This window comes from Leucoraja erinacea, unplaced genomic scaffold (genome assembly GCF_028641065.1).
Source record: "Leucoraja erinacea ecotype New England unplaced genomic scaffold, Leri_hhj_1 Leri_78S, whole genome shotgun sequence".
NCBI lineage: Eukaryota > Metazoa > Chordata > Chondrichthyes > Rajiformes > Rajidae > Leucoraja > Leucoraja erinaceus.
In genome coordinates, this window is record NW_026576718.1 from 353,157 (window position 1) to 376,831 (window position 23,675).

Here is a 23,675-nt window from a genome sequence, read left to right on the forward strand (position 1 = left end):
CTCTCATTCTTCTAAATTCTGGTGAATACAAGCCCAGTCGACCCATTCTTTCAGCATATGTCAGTCCCGCCATCCTGGGAATTAACCTGCTGAACCTACGCTGCACTCACTCAATAGCAAGAATGTTATTGTTTTGTCCCTGGGAATTTAGGCGGAATTTTAATCTGTGAATCTGTGGAATTCTTTGCCACAGACGGCTGTGGAGGCCAAGTCAGTGGATATTTTTAAGGCAGAGATAGATAGATTCTTGATTAGTGCGGGTGTCAGGGGTTATGGAGAGAAGGCAGGAGAATGGGGTTAGGAGGGAGAGATAGATCAGCCATGATTGAATGGCGGAGTAGACTTGATGGGCAGAATGGCCTAATTCTGAGAGAATGGCCTCATATGCTGAGAGAATGGAGCAGCTGGGCGTGTACACTCTGGAGTTTAAAAGGATGAGAGGGGATCACATTGAAACATATAAGATTGTTAAGGGTTTGGACACGCTAGAGGCAGGAAACACGTTCCCGATGTTGGGGGGAGTCCAGAACCAGGGGCCACAGTTTAAGAATAATTCGTAAGCCATTTAGAACGGAGACGAGGAAACACTTTTTCTCACAGAGAGTTGGGAGTCTGTGGAAGTTTCTGCCTCAGAGGGCGGTGGAGGCCGGTTCTCTGGATGCTTTCAAGAGAGAGTTAGATAGGGCTCTTAAAGATAGCGGAGTCAGGGGATATGGGGAGAAGGCAGGAACGGGGTACTGATTGGGGATGATCAGCCATGATCAAATTGAATGGCGGTGGTGGCTCGAAGGGCCGAATGGCCTGCTCCTGCACCTATTGTCTATGTACGTGAGTGACTACGTGAAGAACCCCACCAGGACGCATGCGTGTCATATCGCTTTCACGCTTGTGAAACGACAGGCGGGGTGGAGCGTTCCCCCGCAGCGGTAAGTTTGAAACCGCGACCTGCAGGTAAGTGATTTACTCTGCGGTAGTTTTTGTCCCCGCGCTGTTTTTACACAGGGGGGGGGGGAAGCTGGACAAAATAGTGTCCACAAGTGCTGCGAGTGAAGCTGGCTGGGGAGGACCGTGAAGTTGCGGGAGCCAGCAGCAGCTGAAGGCACAAGCCCCGTAAGTGGGATCAGCTGTGCCGGCTTTTGGTCCCGCGCCGGACAGAACACCACGGCCGGGCGGGAGACTATTCAGAATGGGGCCGTCGACTTTGACAAGTGGAAACGGCAGGAGGCGGGGTGGAACGACGTTCCCCCGTAGTGACAGTTTAAACCTGGACCTGCAGGTAAGTGAAGCTGTGGTCTTTATTCTCCCCATACTGTTTCACATGTGGGGAAAACATGGAGAGCTGTGCAAACAACGGCAGGCGGCACAGGAATCACCCGTAAGGGAACAGCTGTGCCCGACTTCACCCCCGCACCGGCCAGATTAAACACTGCGTCTGGGCGGGAAGGCAAGAAGAAAACCAAAAGAGTCGTTGACTGATGAGTCCGACTTTGAGCAGCCGCGAGCGGCCAGCGACCGTGAGCGCTGGAGCCGGTTGGAGCGGCTTATGGAGCAAAAGCTCCAACATGACAGACTCCGGGAGATGGAGTCTAGTCACCGTGGGGATATAAAAAACACCCGCAGCAGCACCTTACGTAGGGCTGCACAGTGCATCTCCCTCGTCAGAGGGGAGTACTGGGGGCTCAATTCTGGGCTGACCCTGAAGAGGGGTTTTGACGAACAAAACTACAAGTGTGCAGGGGGTGCAGGAAGGCAAAATCTACTGGTCATGGTGTCCAAATACATACAGCCAGACCACGATGGTCACCACTGCAAAAATACTTGGGACCAGGAAACTGCGCATCCCTGAATGTTCCAGTCGTGGAAATAGCATCTGGAAACATGTCGGAGCAGGACTTAGGAAAGCCCTGGGGCTCATAAAGGCGACAACATTAAGGATCTCCTACAGCCAAAGACAGCACCCTTATGCACCCACCAGCAGAACAAGAGAAGCTGGTGAAAGCTCAAAGGCCTGGCATACAGGACAGCGGTCTTTTAGACCATAGCCCAGACCGGCCTTCCTGGAAGATGCACAAACCCCCAACCCAAAAACAAGCCCAGACACCGGCGCCTCAACCTACACGAAGACCACACAGAAGAAGCAAACTTCCACTGGTAACAATGGAGGTAGGTGGGTCTGGTCCCTTACAATTATAGGAAGAGTGGATAATACACACATTGGTGGGAGATTACACTCTTTTGGACACATGGTGTATATCAACTACAGACACTTATATCCTAAGTAGTATCCAGGGATATACCATTGAATTATGCAAAAGGGGTAATGGGTAAACCCAACACGATTGGCTGGAATTTGTGTCTTATATCTTTACCAAAAACAATATAGATGGTGACAGTCGCATCATCATCGAATTGACCAAATTGAATACATTGTACTATATATTCAGTACAAAATGGGAACTGGTAACTGCTAAAGGACTGATTTCCAAAGGCTACTCCATGGCTAGCATCGACCCAAAAGATGCTTACTATTCGGTGCCTACACGGACTGATCACAAACGTTGTTTAAAAAAATTCAACTGGATGGGGCAGCTCTGGCAGTATAGAGCTCTACCAAATACATAATCATATGATCATACTAATTGTGGGCATAACTTTGGAGTTGGCCTAACTAGCTGTACCAGCCACCATACAATTGGGTGAAAACTGGGGTTATCATCCATCCAGTCAAATTTAAACTTACGCCTCCCATAATAATGGATTATTTGGGGTTCACTATTGACAGCTCACATGTCGGTGACTTTACCAAAGGACAAGGCTACAGTCTTAACTGAGGCCTGCAACAACCCCACTGACATCAGTGAACCGTCTATCAGATTGGTAGCAAGGGTAATTGGCATTATAGTGTCTGCCTTTCCAGCCACACAATTTGGGCCTTTGTATTACCAAAAATCTACAAAGGGCAAAAATACAAACACTCAAAGTTAATACTGGTCATTTCAACAGACCAATAAGCCACCAATCAAAGCTTATGGAATTAAAATGGTGGAGGGATAACATTCGGCATTGTTCCAACCCTATCGTTATCAGCAAACCCTTAGTGGTGCTACAAACTGATGCCAGTGCGCTTGGTTGGGGTACTACCAATTTCCATCTCCATCTGTGGAGGTAGATGCAAGGCACAGGAGGCACCATTATCACAGACACTGGGCATAAACTACCTGGAAATGTGGGGTGCGTTCTATGGCCTAAAGTCATACTGCTCTGGGATAAATCACCAGCGTGTTAGACTACAGAGTGACAATCTGACTAATACAATTTGGTAATGGTGTATCCAGAGAAATATTGGAATATCAGCTACTTACCTACCCGGTAACCCAAAATTCAGTGACAGACATCAGGTCATGCAAATTCAATAAAATAAGACTTAATCTTGTGAACCAGACCCTGGGACAGCAGGGACAGATGCTTTTCACTGCATTGAGGGGGCAATTGTTTACCTGTGCATTCCCCCCTTTTCTGCATCATCAGTCGGGTATTACGAAAAATACAACAAGACTCAGCGTCTGTTAATTGGTAGTGCCGATTGGCCTACTTAACCATGGTTCCCTGTGATACTCAACATGGGGTTTAACCATGTATCACCATCCTGAAACAACCAGATTATTGGTTCATCCTGTAACAGGGGAACCCATCCATGTCAAATACAACAAACCTATCAATTTGTAGAGTCTAAAGAAACCTCTACTGCAACTGGGACTGGCGGACCGAACATTGAACATTATCTCAGCGGGCCACAGACAGTCCACCAAAAAACTATATCTGTTATACATCAGGAAATGGGAGATATATTGTCACAAAAACAACATCACCTACAGTTCGATGAACATAACGTCTGTTCTGGAATTCCTGGCAGGCCTCCATTATGATGAGGGGCTCAGTTACAGTGCCATTAACTGCGCCAGAAGTGCCCTTTCAACATATCTATGGCGAGGATCAGAGCGTCATTCTGTTGGGACTCACCCCTGGTAACCAAACTTATGAGGGGAATTTTTAATATCAATCCCCCAAGAACCAGGTACTCTCTAAATGAGATATGAGTATTGCCCTAACGTTGCTAAGGAATTGGTCTCCACAACAGCTCTGTCCCTGCAAAGATTGATGCACAAAACAGTCATGCTGATGGCTTTGGTCACGGCACTAAGGGTACAGTCGTATATAAGTTAAGGCTGGACTATATGACTTCTTCAACAGGAATATAACGTTTCATATTACGAATTAGTCAAACAGAACAGTTTGACCATCAGGCCTCAAAATAGAATTTAGGGATTACCCTACAGATATTGTCTCTGTATAATAAGACAATTATTGTTCTATATGGGGAACACCAAAAACATCTGAGGCTATGAGATGGCACTACTAATCAGCCACAAACAACCCACAAAAAAGTGGCGGTTCAAACTATTTCCAGATGGCTGAAACAGGTTTTAACAACAGCTGAGGTGGATACTAACATATTCAAATCTTATTCCACCAGGGCTGCAGCTACATCGGCAGCTATGGAGTTGGATGTACCAATGAACCAAATCCTCGAGACAGCAGGATGGATCAGGGGAAAATGTTCCAACTATTCTACCACAAACCAGTAGTTAAACCTGGAACTTTGCAGAGCCAATTTTAAGTTCTGTAATATAATTTCACCCCATAAATAGGGGCTATAATTTGTTGTTAACAATTTATCATGGATTTCAATGTTGGATTCATGTCTAAACATGTTAACACAATTCCTCCCACAGTCAATTAAGGCAGCTGTGATGCATGGATTCGTTTCCACTGCATGAAATCACAGAGCTTTGAAATCTTCACGTAGTCACTCACGCGACTCTGAAGTAAAATAGTAAGATTAAACGAGAGCTTACCAGTTCGAAGTTTGATCGTTATTTTATGAGGAGTAACGTTGAGGGAATACGTGCCCTCCGCTCCCACTCTTGATCATATACTCAACTGGTATTTTCTTCTCTAATCTTACTATGTTCAGTCATTACAGTTATCTGTGATTTCACACCACAGCTTTGAAGGGTGACACACATGCGTCCTGGCGGGGTTCTTCACGTATTCCCTCAACGTTACTCCTCATAAAATAAGGATCAAACTTCGAACTGGTAAGTTCTCGTTTAATCTTACTATTTCTGCTCCTATCACCTATGACCCTATGAGTTCAAGGAACATGTAGAATGGATCATTTTGAACTGAGGGGAAGGTGACAACGAGGCAGACCATCGGTAACAGTTAATCGGGAGGAGAGTGAAACTAGTCAGAGAACTAGGACGGGGGAGAAATGGAGAGAGAGGGAAGGAGCCACCCTTCTCTCCAGAGATGCTGCCTGTCCCGCTGAGTTACTCCACCATTTGGTGTCTGTCTTTGGTGTAAACCAATGTCTGCAGTTCCTTCCCACACAATGAAACTGTCCTGACCTTTTACCAGCAACAACCAGACACTGGAGCAGGGAGGGAGAGTTCAAGTTCAAGTGAGTTTACTGTCATGTGTCCCTGTATAGGACAATGAAATTCTTGCTTTGCTTCAGCACACAGAACATAGTAGGCATTTGACTACAAAACAGATCAGTGTGTCCATATACCATGATATAAATATATACACACATGAATAAATAAACTGATAAAGTGCAAACAGAAAATGGGTTATTAATAATCAGAGTTTTGTCCGAGCCAGGTTTAATAGCCTGATGGCTGTGGGGAAGTAGCCATTCCTGAACCTGGTTGTTGCAGTCTTCAGGCTCCTGTACCTTCTACCTGAAGGTAGCAGGGAGATGAGTGTGTGGTCAGATTGGTGTGGGTCTTTGATGATACTGCCAGCCTTTTTGAGGCAGCGACTGCGATAAATCCCCTCGATGGAAGGAAGGTCAGAGCCGATGATGGACTGGGCAGTGTTTACTACTTTTTGTAGTCTTTTCCTCTCCAGGGCACTCAAGTTGCCGAACCAAGCCACAATACAACCGGTCAGCATGCTCTCTACTGTGCACCTGTAGAAGTTAGAGAGAGTCTTCCTTGGCAATCCGACTCTCCGTAATCTTCTCAGGAAGTAGAGGCGCTGATGAGCTTTTTTGATAATTGCGTTAGTGTTCTCGGACCAGGAAAGAACTTCAGAGATGTGCACGCCCAGGAATTTGAAGCTCTTGACCCTTTCAACCAGGAGGGGTGGAGGGAGGGGGAGAGAAAGGGTAGGGGGAGAGGAGGGGAGAGGGAGAGAGGGGGGGGGGAGGGGGGGGGAGGGGGAGGGGGGGGGGGGGGGGGGGGGGGGAGGGGGGGAAGAGAGGGTGGGGAGGGGGAAGGGGGGAAGGGGGGGGGGTGGGGGGGAGGGAGGGGGGGGAGGATGGGGGGAAGGGAGGGGGGGTGGGGGGAGGGAGGGAGGGAGGGGGAGGGGAAGGGGGGAGGGGGGTGGAGGGGAGTGGGAGGGAGTGGGGGGAGGGAAGGGGAGTAGGGGGATGGGGGGGAGGGAGGGAGGAGAGTGTGAGGGGGAATGACGCAGTAGAGTAGAAGGTTTAAAGAACAAGGTTACTTCAGAAAGTGCTGAACCAGAATAAAAACATTTCCACTCAGACTGTGAAGGTCAGGGCATGAATTAACTGATAAACAGAAACATGATTGAACTTAATCTTTCTCAAATATCACAGACTAGTGGGCGCAGCTTTAAGGTGAGAGGGGCAAAGTTTAAAGGAGATGTGCGGGGCAGGTTTTTTTTTACACAGGGTGGTGGGTGCCTGGAACGCGCTGCCAGGGGTGGGGGTGGAGGCAGATACGATAGTGGTGTTTAAGGGGATAGGTGCGTGGATATGTGCGAGGGAATGGAAGGATATGGATCTCGTGCTAGCAGAGTTATCTCGTGCTATCAGTTTAACTTGGCATCATGTTCGGCACGGACATTGCGGGCCGAAGGGCCTGTTCCTGGGCTGTGCTGTTCCACGTTCCAATCAACCCACTCGTGGGCGGAAATCCTGGGGGGGACAGGGGGGACGGGCACACCCCCCCCATGCTTTGAGGTGAGGGACGATCCCCCCCCCCCCATGTTTTGTAATCCGGACTTTATCAGACACCCTCTCAGGGCTGAATCGGCCCGTTCGCGAGGCTTTTCAGCGCCCGGCGCGGCTTAAAATCAAACTGCTGCATCGAGGCGATCGAGGCTCCCGATGTTGAAGCCCCCGCCGGCCAACGAAAGACCCCGTGAACGGGCCGATTCAAACCCCACGATTCAGGGCGGACGAAGCTGCTGTTGCTGGTGTTCGGAGTCAGTCACCAACCAGGTCAGCTCCCGATGTTACCGTCCACAGGGCCCACGGCCGAAGCCTCGCGTGTGTGCGGGCGCATGCGTGCGTGCAGCAGTCAAGAAATTGTGCCCCCCCCCCCCCCATATTTTGAGAGCGATTTCCGTGCCTGCTGACAAAGTACAAGACATCATGCAGGGAAGAGTCACGTACCTAATGGGCGAGGAACAAATCCAAAGGAAAATAAATGCAGGAGTAGGCCATTCGTTCCTTCCAGCAAGCACCACCATTCAATGTGATCACGGCTGATCATCCACAATCAGTACCCCGTTCCTGCCTTCTCCCCATATCCCTTGATTCCGTTAGCCCCAAGAGCTAAATCTAACTCTCTCTTGAAAACATCCAGTGAATCGGCCTCCACTGCCTTCTGTGTCACTTGTACAAAATGCAAAACAATTAGTTAGGCCCTGCAGCAGCCTGGGGCTGGAGTAGGTCAGGGGCCACCCCAAGAGGCCGAGCGTGTGGATCGGACACGTTGGAAGACATCGCCTGGCCAGGCCCAGGTACCGCAGCCACAGTGCCAGCCCAAAGGCTCGTCAGTCCCTTCCCAAGTTCACAAGTTATCGGAGTAGAATTAGGCCATTCGGCCCATCCAGTCCACTCTGTTATTCAATCATGGCTGATCTCTGCCTCCTAATCCCATTTTCCTGCCTTCTCCCCATAACCCTTGACACCCGTTCTAGTCAAGAATTTGTCTATCTCTGTCTTAAAAATATCCACTGACTTGGCCTCCACAGCCCTCTGTGGCAATGAGTTCCACAGATTCACCACCCTCTGACTAAAGAAGTTCCTCCTCATCTCCTTTCTCAAAGAGCGCCCTTTAAATCTGAGGCTGTGGCCTCTGGTCCTAGACTCTCCCGCCAGTGGAAACATCCTCTCCACATCCACTCTATCCAGGCCTTTCATTATTCTGTAAGTTTCAATGAGGCCCCCCCACAATAATAGACAATAGGTGCAGGAGTAGGCCATTCGGCCCTTCGAGCCAGCATCACCATTCAATGTGATCATGGCTGATCATCCCCAATCAGTACCCCGTTCCTGCCTTCTCCCCATATCCCCTGACTCCGCTATCTTTAAGAGCCCTATCTAGATCTCCCTTGAAAGCATCCAGAGAACCGGCCTCCACCGCCCTCTGAGGCAGAGAACGTAACCTTCTAAACTCCAGCGAGCACAGGCCCAGTGCAGGCAAACGCTCATCATGGGATAACCCACTCATTCCTGGGATCATTTTCATAAACCTCCTCTGGACCCTCGATGGGCCGAAGGGCCTGTTTCCATGCTGTATCTCTAATCTATCCATCGCTCGGTTTCATTGCAACTCTCTCTCCCCGCAACTCCCCAGATTCTGCCCCCTGGAGGCAATTGAAGGAACAATTTCCAGAAGCCACTTAACCTACAAACCCACACATCTTTGGGATGTGGGAGGAAACTCAATTTGAAGAAAGTGCAGGGAATTGTGGACACAGGCCAGACCGTCACACAAACCAACCTCCCTTCCATCGACTCCATCTACCCCTCATGCTGCCTCGGCAAGGCCAGCAGCATCATCAAGGACCAGTCTCACCCCCGGCCACTCCCTCTTCTCCCCTCTCCCATCGGGCAAGAGGTACAGAAGTGTGAAAACGAACACACACCTCCAGATTCAGGGACAGTTTCTTCCCGGCTGTTATCAGGCAACTGAACCATCCCACCACAACCAGAGAGCGGTCCTCACCTCCCATTTACCTCATTGGAGACCCTCAGACTATCTTTGATCGGACTTTACTGGCTTTACCTTGCAGTAAACGTTATTCCCTTTATCCTGTATCTGTACACTGTGGACGGCTCGATTGTAATCATATATTGTCTTTCCGCTGACTGGTTAGCACGCAGCAAAAGCTTTTCACTGTACCTCGGTACACATGACGATAGACTAAACTGAAACTGAATTGAATTGAGTTGATTCCCTTTATTCTATATCTGTACAATATGGGCAGGATGAGGGAGAGAGGGAGAGAGGGGGAGAGAGAGGGAGGGAGAGAGAGAGAGAGGGAGGGAGAGAGGAGGAGAGGGGAGAGAGAGAAGGAGTTGCAGAGAGGGGAGAGAAAGAGGGACGAGGGAGAGAGAGAGGGAGGAGAGAGAGAGGGAGAGAGAGAGGGAGAGAGAGGGAGAGAGGAGAGAGAGAGAGAGAGGGAGAGGGAGAGAGAGAGAGGGAGAGAGAGAGGGAGAGAGAGAGGAGAGAGAGGGAGAGAGAGAGAGAGAGAGAGAGAGAGGAGAGAGAGAGGGAGGGAGAGAGGGAGGGGGGAGGGGAGAGGGAGGGAGGGGGGAGGGAGAGGGGGAGGGGAGAGGGGAGGAGAGGGAGGGGGAGGGAGGGGGAGAGGGAGGAAAGGAGGGAGGGAGGGGGAGGGAGAGAGGGAGGAGGGAGAGGGGGAGAGAAAGGGGCGGGAGGGAGGGAGAGGGAGGGGGAGAGGGAGGGGGAGAGGGAGGGGGAGAGGAGCAGGCTGAGGCCTAGCAGCAGGGGGCTGGGCCAGGCCAGGCTGCTGCAGGAGATGAGGCCCATCTGCAGGGCGTAGTGGCGTGCCACGCCCTGGTTGGGGTTGGGCTTGAGGCCGGCCTTGAACCAGAGGGACATGCAGAGACCACTGCCCCGCGGGTGATCTGTTCCAACGGTACGAGTTGCTCCACACCTTCTCACACAGGTCCCTCGCGGTGGGGAACACATCGCCAAACCGCCGGCACTCGGAGCCCACTGGGCACTGGTTGATGCCTGGGGAGAGATACACAGGGGAGACACGTCAGGGGGAGATACAGAGAGAGACACAGAGAGACACACACACACATGACCATCAAAATTCCGAGTAAATATCGCCAATGATCAGTGCTGGACGGTTGACACTAAGGCTACAGTCAGTACGGAACCAGCCTCGACTTCCCCAGTATACGAAGGACGTTCGGCACGTCTCCCACGACTCTCGAGGTATATATAGATATATTTCTCTCCATTATTGTCTATATCTCTTCTTTCCCTCTCGCCTGATTAGTCTGAAGAAGGGTCTCAACCTGAAACGTTACCCATTCCTTCTCTCCAGAGATGCTGCCTGTCCCGCTGAGTTACTCCAGCAGTCTGTGTCTGACAATGGAAGGGAGGTTGGTGTGTGCGATGGTCTGCTGTGTGGGTCCCTTTCAGAATGGCAGGCAGTGACTAGTGGGGTACCGCAAGGCTCGGTGCTGGGACCGCAGCTATTTACAATATACATCAATGATTTGGACGAAGGGATTCAAAGTAACATGAGCAAATTTGCAGATGACACAATGCTGGGTGGCAGTGTGAACTGTGAGGAGGATGCTATGAGAATGCAGGGTGACTTGGACAGGTTGGGGGAGTGGGCAGATGCATGGCAGATGAAGTTTAATGCAGATAAATGTGAGGTTACCACTTTGGTAGCAAAAACAGGAAGGCAGATTACTATCTAAATGGCGTCAAGTTGGGAAAAGGGGAAGTACAACGGGATCTGGGGGTCCTTGTTCATCAATCTATGAGAGTAAGCATGCAGGTACAGCAGGCAGTGAAGAAAGCGAATGGCATGTTGGCCTTCATAACAAGAGGAATTGAATATAGGAGAAAAGAGGTCCTTCTGCAGTTGTACAGGGCCCTAGTGAGACCACACCTGGAATATTGTGTGCAGTTTTGGTCCCCTAATTTGAGGAAGGACATTCTTGCTATTGAGGGAGTGCAGCGTAGGTTCACAAGGTTGATTCCCGTGATGGCGGGACTGTCATATGCTGAGAGAATGGAGCGGCTGGGCTTGTATACTCTGGAGTTTAGAAGGATGAGAGGCGATCTCATTGAAACATATAAGATTGTTAAGGGTTTGGACACGCTAGAGGCAGGAAACATGTTCCCGATGTTGGGGGAGTCCAGAACCAGGGGCCACAGTTTAAGAATAAGGAGTAAGCCATTTAGAACAGAGACGAGGAAACACTTTTTCTCACAGAGAGTGGTGAGTCTGTGGAATTCTCTGCCTCAGAGGGCGTTGGAGGCCGGTTCTCTGGATGCTTTCAAGAGAGAGCTAGATAGGGCTTTTAAAGATAGCAGAGTCAGGGGATATGGGGAGAAGGCAGGAACGGGGTACTGATTGTGGATGATTAGCCATGATCACATTGAATGGCGGTGCTGGCTGGAAGGGCCGAATGGCCTCTACTCCTGCACCTATTGTCTATTGTCTACTGTGTGTGATGGACTGGGCTGTGTCCACAACTCTCTGTCCGTGGCGTCAGCATCAATGGGCAGACACTCACTCACCTGTGGACCAGTCCCAGCCGTAGTGCCAGTCCTCTTTGCAGGTGTAATCTTGTTGGCAATCCCGCCACCACTCATCACAGTCCGTCTTGCAGATTGGCACGTACAGGATACGCTCATCACGCCACGACTGATTCACCTGGTGCAGGTAAACACAGTGGCACACGGTCACCACGGGAACACCACACATCACACGGGGAGAGAGGGGGGAGGGGGGGAGAGGGGAGAGAGGGAGGGGAAGAGAGGGGGGGGGAGGGGAGAGAGGGAGGGAAAGAGAGAGGGGGAGAGGGAGGAGGGGGGGGGGGAATGGGGAGAGGGGGAAGAGGGGGGGAGAGAGGGGGGAAGGGGGGGACGGGTCAGGGGGGTCAGACGTGCCTCTGAAGACGAGAGGGAAGGGGGGAATGGGTCACGCCGGGGGGGGAGGGGGGGACGTGGAGAGGGGGAGAGGAGGGGGGGTGGGGGGGGAGGGGGCGGAGAGGGGGGGGGGGGGAATGGGGGGAGAGGGGGGGATGGGTCACGTGGGGGTCAGAGGTCAGAGGTTCCTCTGATAGGGAGGGAGGGGGGAATGGGAATGGGGAGAGGGGGGGGAGGAGGGGGGAGAGGGGGAGAGGGGGGAAGGGGAGGGGAGAGAGGGGGGGGGAATGAGGGGGAGAGGGAGGAGGGGGGGAATGGAGAGGGGGGAAGGGGGGACTCACGCGGGGGTCAGAGGTCAGACGTGCCTCTGATAGAACAATGGGGGGGGCTCTGTGTGCGGGGAGGGGGGCGGGGTGGGGACCAACAGGAGAGAGAGGACAAAGGAGGAGCACAAATGCAAGGTGCTACAAATGAAGAAAAGTGTCACTTTTTCAGTGCCCTTTACGTGGCTACTATTTGCATACCTTGGGCAAGAAATATCACACTGACCCGTCACACGGGACAATGAAGTTTCATTCAATCATTCATTCATTCATGCATTCATTCACTGAGCTCACCTGTTGGATCCAGGGGCCCAGGTTGGGCGAACACTCGTAGAAACAGGTGTCCTGGATGAAGTGCCGTTTACATTTCTCCGTCATGATGCCACAGTGATTCCAGTTGAAGTTGTAGAGGTGCGACTGGTCATTGTGTGCGTGCACGCTGGTGTTGGCTGTACAACAAGCATTGTCTCTCCATGGCTCACACTGCAGAGCGAGAGAGAGAGAGAAGGTGACAGCTTGCAGGAACAATGTTCCCCATGTTGGGGGAAGCACAGAACCAGGGGTCACACAGTTTAAGAATAAGGGGTCGGCCATTTAGGACTGAGATGAGGAAACACTTATTCACACAGAAAGTTGTGAATCTGTGGAATTCCCTGCCACAGAAGGCAGTGGAGGCCAATTCACTGGATGTTTTCAGGAGGGAGTTAGATTTAGCTCTTAGGGCTATGGGAATCAAGGGATTTTTGAGGATGTGACAAGTAAAATGGATGAAGGGGAGCCAGTGGATGTAGTGTATCTAGACTTTCAGAAAGCCTTTGATAAGGTCCCACACGGGAGACTGGTGACTAAAATTAGAGCACATGGTATTGGGGGTAGAGTGTTGACATGGAAAATTGGTTGGCAGACCGGAAGCAAAGAGTAGGAGTGAACGGGTCCTTTTCAGAATGGCAGGCAGTGGCGAGTGGAGTGCCGCAAGGCCCGGTGTTGGGGCCGCAACTGTTTACCATATATATATATGATTTGGAAGAGGGAATTAGGAGCAGGACTAGCAAGTTTGCAGATGACACAAAGCTGGGTGGCAGTGTGAGCTGTGAAGAGGATGTTAGGAGGTTGCAGGGTGACCTGGACAGGTTGAGTGAGTGGGCAGATGCGTGGCAGATGCAGTATAGTATAGATAAATGTGAGGTTATCCACTTTGGTGGCAAAAACAAGGGGGCAGATTATTATCTCGATGGGGTTAGGTTAGGTAAGGGGGAGGTGCAGCGAGACCTGGGTGTCCTTGTACACCAGTCACTGAAAGTTGGCGTGCAGGTACAGCAGGCAGTGAAGAAAGCTAATGGAATGTTGGCCTTCATAACAAGAGGATTTCAGTATAGGAGTAAAGAGGTTCTTCTGCAGTTGTATAGGGCTCTGGTGAGACCACATCTGGAGTATTGGGTACAGTTTTGGTCTCCGAATTTGAGGAAGGACATCCTTGTGATTGAGGCAGTGCAGCGTAGGTTCACGAGATTGATCCCTGGGATGGCGGGACTGCCAAGAAGAAAAACTTTTTCACCCAGAGAGTTGTGAATCTGTGGAATTCTCCGCCACAGAGGGCGGTGGAGGCCAATTCACTGGATGTTTTCAAGAGAGAGTTAGATTTAGCTCTTGGGGCTAACGGAATCAGGGGATATGGGGAGAAGGCAGGAACGGGGGTAGTGATTCTGGATGATCAGCCATGATCACATTGAATGGCGGTGCTGGCTCGAAGGGGTGAATGGTTTAATCCTGCACCTATTGTCTATGTTTCTATGTTTCTCACTTGCTGTAACTTTATAGCCTCGTTCACGGAATGACAAACAGATCAATATACAATAATACAATAAATGATCAGTTATAGATGGCAATTAGATCATAATTACGGAGATAAACCTGCATAGAACAATCTTAGGACAAAGTTCACAGTAGTTTGGTTCTGCGGTTGGATTGACATTAGTGTAGTGCAGGGTTCAAGAGCTTGATGAGATAGAGATAGAGATATAGCGAGGAAACAGGCCCTTCGGCCCATCGAGTCCGTGCCGACCAACAATCACCGCACACTAATGCTATCCTACACACACTAGGGACAGTTTTCACATTGATACTAAGTCAATTAACTTATGGAATAGCAATTAGTGCAAGATAAATTAGTCCAGTAAAGACAATAGGTGCAGGAGGAGGCCATTCGGCCCTTCCAGCCAGCACCGCCATTCAATGTGATCATGGCTGATCATCCCCAATCAGTACCCCGTTCCTGCCTTCTCCCCATATCCCCTGACTCCGCTATCTTTAAGAGCCCTATCTAGCTCTCTTTTGAAAGTATCCAGAGAACCGGCCTCCACCGCCCTCTGAGGCAGAGAATTCCACAGACTGTCATATGAGGAAAGATTGAAAAGACTAGGCTTGTATTCACTGGAGTTTAGAAGGATGAGGGGGATCTTATTGAAACATATAAAATTGTAAAAGAACTGGACAAGCTAGATGCAGGAAAAATGTTCCCAGTGTTGGGCGGGTCCAGAACCAGGGGCCACACAGTCTTAGAATAAAGGGGGGGCCATTTAAGACTGAGGTGAGAAAAAAAAATTTCCACCCAGAGAGTTGTGAATTTGTGGAATTCCCTGCCACAGAGGGCAGTGGAGGCCAAGTCACTGGATGGGTTTAAGAGAGAGTTAGATAGAGCTCTAGGAGCTAGTGGAGTCAAGGGATATGGGGAGAAGGCAGGCACGGGTTATTGATAGGGGACGATCAGCCATGATCACAATGAATGGCGGTGCTGGCTCGAAGGGCAGAATGGCCTCCTCCTGCAATTATATTCTATGTTTCTATGTTTCTATGATATTGGGAGAAGGCAGGAACGGGGCAGGAACTGATTTTAGATAATCAACCATGATCACATTGAATGGCGGTGCTGGCTCGAAGGGCCGAATGGCCTCCTCCTGCAATTATATTCTATGTTTCTATGTTTCTATGATATTGGGAGAAGGCAGGAACGGGGCAGGAACTGATTTTAGATAATCAACCATGATCACATTGAATGGCGGTGCTGGCTCGAAGGGCCGAATGGCCTACTCCTGCAACTATTTCTCTGTGTTTCTCTCCAGAGACGCTGCCTGACCCGATGTGTTACTCCAGCATTTTGTGTCGATCTTCGCATTAAACCAGAATCTGCAGTTCCTTCCTGCACAAGAATCTATCCATCTCTGCCTTAAAATTATCCATTGACTTGGCCTCCACAGAATTCCACAGACTCCCCACCCTCCGACTAAAGAAATTCCTGGCCGTCTACTTCATAAAAGAACGCCCTTGCGGTTTTAGGAGATTGACCCACAAGTAATAAAGATATCAGAGTGACAGAAACTGTGAGCTCTTCAGGTTTAGCATTAACCCAACATGCAGCCACTGAGGGCACATCAACATGCTGACTCGGCAAGAACAATTCTTAAAGCAATAATTCATCATAACAAGAAGATCGCAGATATCCTCATATTTTGCTTGGGCAGCTTACACCCCAGCGATATGAACATTGAGGAAGAACATTCTTGCTATTGAGGGAGTGCAGCGTAGGTTTACCAGGTTAATTCCCGGGATGGCGGGACTGTCATAAGCTGAGAGAATGGAGCGGCTGGGCTTGTATACTCTGGAGTTTCAAAGGATGAGAGGGTTTCTTATTGAAACATGTAAGATTACTAAGGGTTTGGACACGCTAGAGGCAGGAAACATGTTCCCGATGTTGGGGGAGTCCAGAACCAGGCCCACTCAGTTTAAGAATAAGGGGTAAACCATTTAGAACGGAGACGTGGAAACACTTTTTCACTCAGAGAGTTGTGAATCTATGGAATTCTCTGCCTCAGAGGGCGGTGGAGGCCGGTTCTCAGGATACTTTCAAGAGAGAGCTAGATAGGGCTCTTAAAGATAGCGGATAGTCAGGGGATATGGGGAGAAGGCAGGAACGGGGTACTGATTGGGGATGATCAGCCATGATCACATTGAATGGCGGTGCTGGCTTGAAGGATGGATTGGCCTACTCCTGCACCTATGGTCTATTGACTTCTCTAACTTCAACTAGCCCTTGCTTTCCCTCTCTCTCCATCCCTCCCTTTTCCCAGTTCTCTGACCAGTCGTACTGTCTCCGACTACATTTTATCTCTGCTTGCTTTGTTATCACCTTACCCCAGCTAACAATGAGCATTTTCCATGATCTCCATTCCCTTTGTCCTGTTTTCACACCTTACACTTCCTTATCTACATTCCACTCACTCCCCTGGACATCAGTCTGAAGAAGGGTCTCGACCTGAAACGTCGCCCATTCCTTCTCTCCAGAGACGCTGCCTGTCCCACTGAGTTACTCCAGCACTCTTGTGCTTATCTTCGGTTCAAACCAACATCTGCAGTTCCTTCCCACACAACTGTGTATACTGTCTCAGTGAACTACTGTTGTACACTTGTACTGCATCTGAGCCGCTTATCTAAGGTGTATCTAAGTGTTTATGTACATTGAACGAACAGCCGCGGGCGGCGCTGGCTTTAAACATCGCGGAGGCTTGGGACCTTTGGCCGAGGATCGCCAGTGTCGGAGCCTGCGGACTTTGAGAGCCGCAATCTCCGGTAGGAAGCGGCCGATTCGGAAACTCCAAGCCGCTGAGAGTGTTCTACCGTTCCAACGCCGGAGCTCCAATCATCCGTTCATCCCGGCGAGAGGGCCTGAAACATCGGGCCGCCGTTGTGGCGACTGCAGAGGCCTCTATAGGCCCCGACCACAGGTGAACACAGAGGAAGTGGACTGGACTTTGGTGCCTTCCCCCACAGTGGGAAACGTTGATTCCGCTGCGGGGGGATGTTTTTATGTTAAGTTCTATAGTGTTGTGTTTATTTTATTTGCATGGCAACTCAAATTTCACTGCACTGATTGGTGTATGTGACAATAAGTGCCCATTGTTCTTATGTGTTTGATACTTGTACTGAACCGTGTACAACATTGGATATCACTGTAGGTCGCTACATGTGACAAATAAGCACTATCATACCTGCCTCCACCACCACCCCTGGCAGCACGTTCCAGGCACCCACCACCCTCTGTAACTTCATAACTTCAAGGAACAGAATTAGGCCATTCCACCCATCAAGTCTACCCCGCCGATCACTCATGGCTGATCTGTCTCCCCCTCTCAAGCCCATTCTCCTGCCTTCTCCCCATAACCCCCACACCCACACTGACCAAGAATCAACCTTCAAAATGTTTGAGAAAGAACTGCAGATGCTGGAAAAATCGAAGGTGGACAAAAATGTTGGAGGAACTCAGCGGGTGAGGCAGCATCTATGGAGCGAAGGAATAGGTGATGGTTCGGGTCGAGACCCTCCTTCAGACGGGGGTGGGGGTGGGGGCAGGAAGAAGGAAGAAGCGGAGACAGTGGGCGGTGGGAGAGCTGGGAAGGGGATGGGAAGGAGGGAGAAAGCAGGGACTACCTGAAATTGGAGAAGTCAATGTTCATACCGCTGGGGTGTAAACTACCCAAGCGGAATATGAGGTGCTGCTCCTTAAATTTGCGGTGGGACTCACTCTGGCCACGGAGGAGGCCCAGGACAGAAAGGTCGGATTGGGAATGGGAGGGGGAGTTGAAGTGCTGAGCCAGGTCGGTTAAAGTGAACTGTGCGGAGGTGTTGGGCGAAGCGATCGTCAAGGACAGAAATGTTCAAGAAGGAACTGCAGATGCTGGAAAAATCACAGGAAGACAAAAATGCTGGAGAAACTCAGCGGGTGAGGCAGCATCTATGGAGAGAAGGAATAGGTGACTTTTAGGGTCGAGACCCTTCTTCAGACTGAAGAAGGGTCTCGACACTAAACATCACCTATTCCTTCTCTCCATAGATGCTGCCTCACCCGCCAAGGACAGGAAGGTCAGATTGGGAATGGGAGGAGGAGTTGAAGTGATGAATGGCTCAATTGTAATCATGTATTGTCTTTCCGCTGACTGGTTAGCACTCAACAAAAAGCTTTTCGCTGTACCTCGGTACACGTGGCAATAAACTAAACTGAAAAATATGAATTGATGTGCCCATAATGTCCATGCCGAACAAGTTAAACTAATATCTGTCTGTATGAGGGGAATAGATCGGGTAGACACACAGAGTCTCTTGCCCAGAGTAGGTGAATCGAGGACCAGAGGACACAGGTTCAAAGTGATGGGGAAATGATTTAATAGGAACACAGAGGGTGATGGGTGGATGGAACAAGCTGCCAGAGGAGGTAGTTGAGGCTGGGACTATCCCAACGTTTCAGAAACAGTTAGACAGGTACATGGATAGGACAGGTTTGGAGGGATATGGGCCAAAATGATCAGCCACTATTACATTGAATGGCGGTGGTGGCTCGAAGGGCCGAATGGCCTACTACTGCACCTATTGTCTATTGTCAAACACGGGCAGGTGGGACTAGTGTAGCTGGGACATGTGGGCAAGTTGGGCCTAAGGGCCTGTTTCCCCGCTGGATCACTCTATGGCCAGATGTGATCCATATCCATGATGTAAACAGCTGTGAGAGTCAATAGACAATAGGTGCAGGAGGAGGCCATTCGGTCCTTCGAGCCAGCACCGCCATTCAATGTGATCATGGCTGATCATCCCCAAATCAGTACCCCGTTCCTGCCTTCTCCCCATATCCCCTGACTCCGCTATTTTTAAGAACCCTATCTAGCTCTCTCTTGAAAGGATCCAGAGAACTGGCCTCCACCGCCCTCTGAGGCAGAGAATTCCACAGACTCACCACTCTCTGTGTGAAAAAGTGTTTCGTCGTCGCCGTTCTAAATGGCTTACCCCTTATTCTTAAACTGTGGCCACTCTGGTATCTGCCTCCGTGACCACCCCTGGCAATAAAGCACTGGTGAGCAGTGACCCTGCAGTGACCCCGTTACCTGCTTGAAGAGTTGGCCTTCAGGACCAGGCTTCACCTTCTGATGTGTTCCGTTCATGCAGATGTTGAGAACTTCGCTCTCCGCGGCCAGAGCTAGGGGCAGTGTCACCAGCAGCAGCCCCAGCATCTTCCTGAACACACACACACACAGTGTAAGTCAGAGCCAGCAGGCCATTCAGCTCCTCTAGCCCATCCCACCCTCATACATGGACAGCACAGGCAGATCGGCCAAACGCAGGCTCATTGGGTGGTGCAGCGGGTAGAACTGCTGCCTCACTCCGCCAGAGACCAAATTTAGATCCCGGCCCTCGGTGCTGTCTGTACGGCGTTTGCACGTTCTCCCTGTTACTGCGTGGGGTTTCTCCAGTTACCCCCCATGCTCCAAAGACGTACAGGTTTAGAGGTTCATTGGCTTTGGTAAAATTGTAAATGGTCCCGAATGCATGTGGGGTCGTGTTAGTGTGCGGAGATCGCTGGTCGGCAAGGACTCGGAGGGCCGAAGGGCCTGTCTCTCTAAACCAAACTAAACGAAAGTTCACAGGGACAAGGTCTCTTTGCTAATCAGAGTGCGTTGTCTGCCTATCACCTTCATCATTCTTGTACAATAGTTCACCGAGATTCCCGAATATTCCTGAAAACCTCTGGAAGGCAGACATGCACAACGGAGACTGTGCAAAGGTAGATACAGAGTAACTCAGCGGGTCAGGCAGCATCTGTGGAGAACACGGATAGGTGACGTTTCACAGAGTGCTGGAGTAACTCAGCGGGTCAGGCAGCATCTGTGGAGAACATGGATAGGTGACGTTTCACAGAGTGCTGGAGTAACTCAGCGGGTCAGGCAGCATCTGTGGAGAACATGGATAGGTGACGTTTCACAGAGTGCTGGAGTAACTCAGCGGGTCAGGCAGCATCTGTGGAGAACACTGATAGGTGACGTTTCACAGAGTGCTGGAGTAACTCAGCGGGTCAGGCAGCATCTGTGGAGAACATGGATAGGTGACGTTTCACAGAGTGCTGGAGTAACTCAGGGGTCAGGCAGCATCTGTGGAGAACATGGATAGGTGACGTTTCACAGAGTGCTGGAGTAACTCAGCGGGTCAGGCAGCATCTGTGGAGAACATGGATAGGTGACGTTTCACAGAGTGCTGGAGTAACTCAGCGGGTCAGGCAGCATCTGTGGAGAACATGGATAGGTGACGTTTCGGGTCAGGAAAGGGTGACTCCAGAGGACATGACTTCAGAATTAAGGGACAGAAGTTTAGGGGTAATATGAGGGGGAACTTCTTTACGTAGAGAGTGGTAGCGGTGTGGAATGAGCTTCCAGTGGAAGTGGTGGAGGCAGGTTCATTGGTATCATTTAAAAATAAATTGGATGGGCATATGGATGAGAAGGGAATGGAGGGTTATGGTATGAGTGCAGGCAGGTGGGACTAAGGGGAAAAAAAAGTTGTTCGGCACGGACTTGTAGGGCCGAGATGGCCTGTTTCCGTGCTGCAATTGTTATATGGTTATTGTTATATGGTTATATAGGTACAGAACAAAGCGGAGCCGACACCGATGACTCTGGAAATGTGGAGCCCACAATGGTCCATTGTTGGCTTGGAATGAGGTAATAAGGAAGGGATACAAAGGGTGCAATTAGCAAGAGGACTAGTTAGAGTTATAGAAGTCTGCTGGGGTGTAAACTGCCCAAGTGAAATATGAGGTGCTGCTCCTCCAATTTGCGCTGGGCCTCACTCTGACAATGGAGGAGGCCCAGGACAGAAAGGTCGGATTGGGAATGGGAGGGGGAGTTGAAGGGCTGAGCCACCGGGAGATCAGGTAGGTTGAGTCCGAGCCTGCGCTTGGTCTCGCCGATGTATCGGAGTTCGGCCGTCGCCCACACATTTGTTGCTGAGGGATAAGAGTGTTCAAGGTGACCTTTATCAGTGAATGGAACACACAATCTTCAGTCCCAAGTACAGCTCAGAGTGGATTATGCTGTTTCACTGTACAGACACATTCCCAGATACAAGGCAGACACAAAATGCTGGAGTAAGTCAGCGGGACAGGCAGCATCTCTGGGGAGAAGGAATGGCTAACATTTTGGGTCGAGACCCTTCTTCAGTCTGAAACGACCCGAAACGTCGCCCATTTGTCCCCTTCAGAGATGCTGCCTGTCCCGCTGAGTTGCTCCAGCTTTTTGTGTCTACCTTTGGTGTAAACCAGCATCTGCAGTTCCTTCTGACCCATTAAGAAATATTTTAACAGGTACATGGATAGACAATACACAATAGGTGCAGGAGTAGGCCATTCAGCCCTTCGAGCCAGCACCGCCAGTCAATGTGATCATGGCTGATCATCCCCAATCAGTAGCCCGTTCCTGCCTTCTCCCCATATCCCCTGACTCTGCTATCTTTAAGAGCCCTGTCTAGCTCTCTCTTGAATAGTATCCAGAGAGCCTGCCTCCACCGCCCTCCCCACCGAGGCAGAGACGGGTTTAGGACGGGTTTCGAGGGAGATGGGCCAAACGCGGGCAGGTGGGACTAGTACAGGTGGGGCATGTTGGGCCGAAGGGCCTCAATGGAGCTAGAAGTCGAGAGATGGAATGAACAGACCTGTCCGAGTCTCCAGTCAGTCAGCAGCGACGACACGATCGGATTCCTGGACTCCCTGAAACGATGTGCATCTCTGCTCCTCCTCGAGCTAAATCCCGCCCCTCCCCTCCCCGCCCATCAGAGCTTCTTGGCAGCGATCCACCTCAAAGTCTCTCCAAGCACTAACTCCCATCCAAAGGGCAAGACTCGGCTCACTCTCACTCACATTAACCCCTTCATTGTCAAACCTAAACGCACAGCGGTATGTTCCCGGGATGGCGGGACTGTCATATGCTGAGAGAATGGAGCAGCAGGGCTTGTACACTCTGGAGTTTAGAAGGGTGAGAGGGGATCTCATTGAAACATCTAAGATTGTTAAGGGTCTGGACACAGTAGAGGCAGGAAACATGTTCCCGATGTTGGGGGGAGTCCAGAACCAGGGGGCACAGTTTAAGAATAAGGAGTAAGCCATTTAGAACGGCGATTTAAAACGTATTGGACTTGTAGCACAGGAGAAAGGTGAATAAAGGGCCTGTCCCACTTACGTGTCCTTGGCACGCAAATTACACGACCTCGTCGTCGCGTTGAGGTGCACGGGCAGCGTATGGCCGCACTTTTTCTCACAGAGAGTTGTGAGTCTGTGGAATTCTCTGCCTCAGAGGGCGGTGGAGGCCGGTTCTCTGGATGCTTTCAAGAGAGAGCTAGATTGGACTCTTAAAGATAGCGGAGTCGGGGGATATGGGGAGAAGGCAGGAACGGGGCACTGATTGGGGATGATCAGCCATGATCACATTGAATGGCGGTGCTGGCTCAAAGGGCCGAATGGCCTACTCCTGCACCTATTGTCTATTATGAACAATGACTTCTCTAACTTCTTGCTTTCCCTCTCTCTCCGTCTGCTCCCCCACATCCCAGTTCTCCCACCAGTCTTACTGTCTCCGACTACATTCGACCTCTGTAACCCACCCCCACATCAGTCTGAAGAAGGGTCTCGACCCGAAACGTCGCCCATTCCTTCTCTCCAGAGATGCCGCCTGTCCCGCTCAGTTACTCCAGATTTTTTCTGCATACCTTCGGCTTAAACCAGCTACCCTGCCGGTCTCCACAGCTGTGAATGAGGGTGGCACCTCGGTGCAGCAGGTAGTGCCGCTGCCTCATATGTGATCCATATCCACGCATTTAGTTTAGTTTAAAGATACAGCGCGGAAACAGGCCCTTCGGCCCACCGGGTCCGTGCCGACCAGCGATCCTCGCACACTAACGCAATCCTACACACACACACACACACTGGGGACAATTTTACATTTATACCAGGTCAATTAACCTACAAACCTGCACGTCTTTGGAGTATGGGAGGAAACTGCAGGTCTCGGAGGAAACCTACGAGGTCACGGGGAGAACGTACAAACTCCGTACAGACAGCGCCCGTAGTCGGGATCGAACCTGGGCCTCCGGTGCTGCAAGTTGCTGTAATGCCCCTGTCCCACTTAGGAAACCTGAACGGAAACCTCTGGAGACTTTGTGCCCCACCCAAGGTTTCCGGGCGGTTCCCGGAGGTTTTTGTCAGTCTCCCTAGCTGCTTCCACTACCTGCAACCTCCGGCAACCACCCGCAACCTCCGGGAACCGCACGGAAACCTTGGGTTAGGGCGCAAAGTCTCCAGAGGTTTCCGTTCAGGTTTCCTAAGTGGGACGGGGGCGTAAGGCAGCAACTCCACCGCTCAGCCACCGTGCCACCCCTAAAACCCTCTTAAGCACGACTATCGTAGCTGCCTCCGCCACCACCCACTGCGTAAAACAGACACGCCCTGAGCATCTCCTTAAAGCTTTGCCCCTCTCATCAAGAGCGGCACAGTGGTGCAGCGGGTAGAGCTGCTGCCTCA

General features: G+C 50.7%; 1 protein-coding gene across 1 annotated transcript; it reads right to left on the reverse strand.

Annotated features, from left to right (window-relative positions):
• Positions 1 to 9,776: 9,776 nt before the first annotated feature.
• On the reverse strand, positions 9,777 to 21,882 carry LOC129694772 (folate receptor alpha-like; the record flags this gene model as incomplete). The annotated part of the gene is given in 6 exon segments (XM_055631531.1): positions 9,777 to 9,977; positions 9,979 to 10,082; positions 11,619 to 11,745; positions 12,578 to 12,775; positions 19,219 to 19,348; positions 21,815 to 21,882. Coding segments are annotated over 5 exon segments (756 nt in total), but the record flags the coding sequence as incomplete, so codon positions are not given.
• Between the last annotated feature and the right edge of the window lie 1,793 nt (positions 21,883 to 23,675).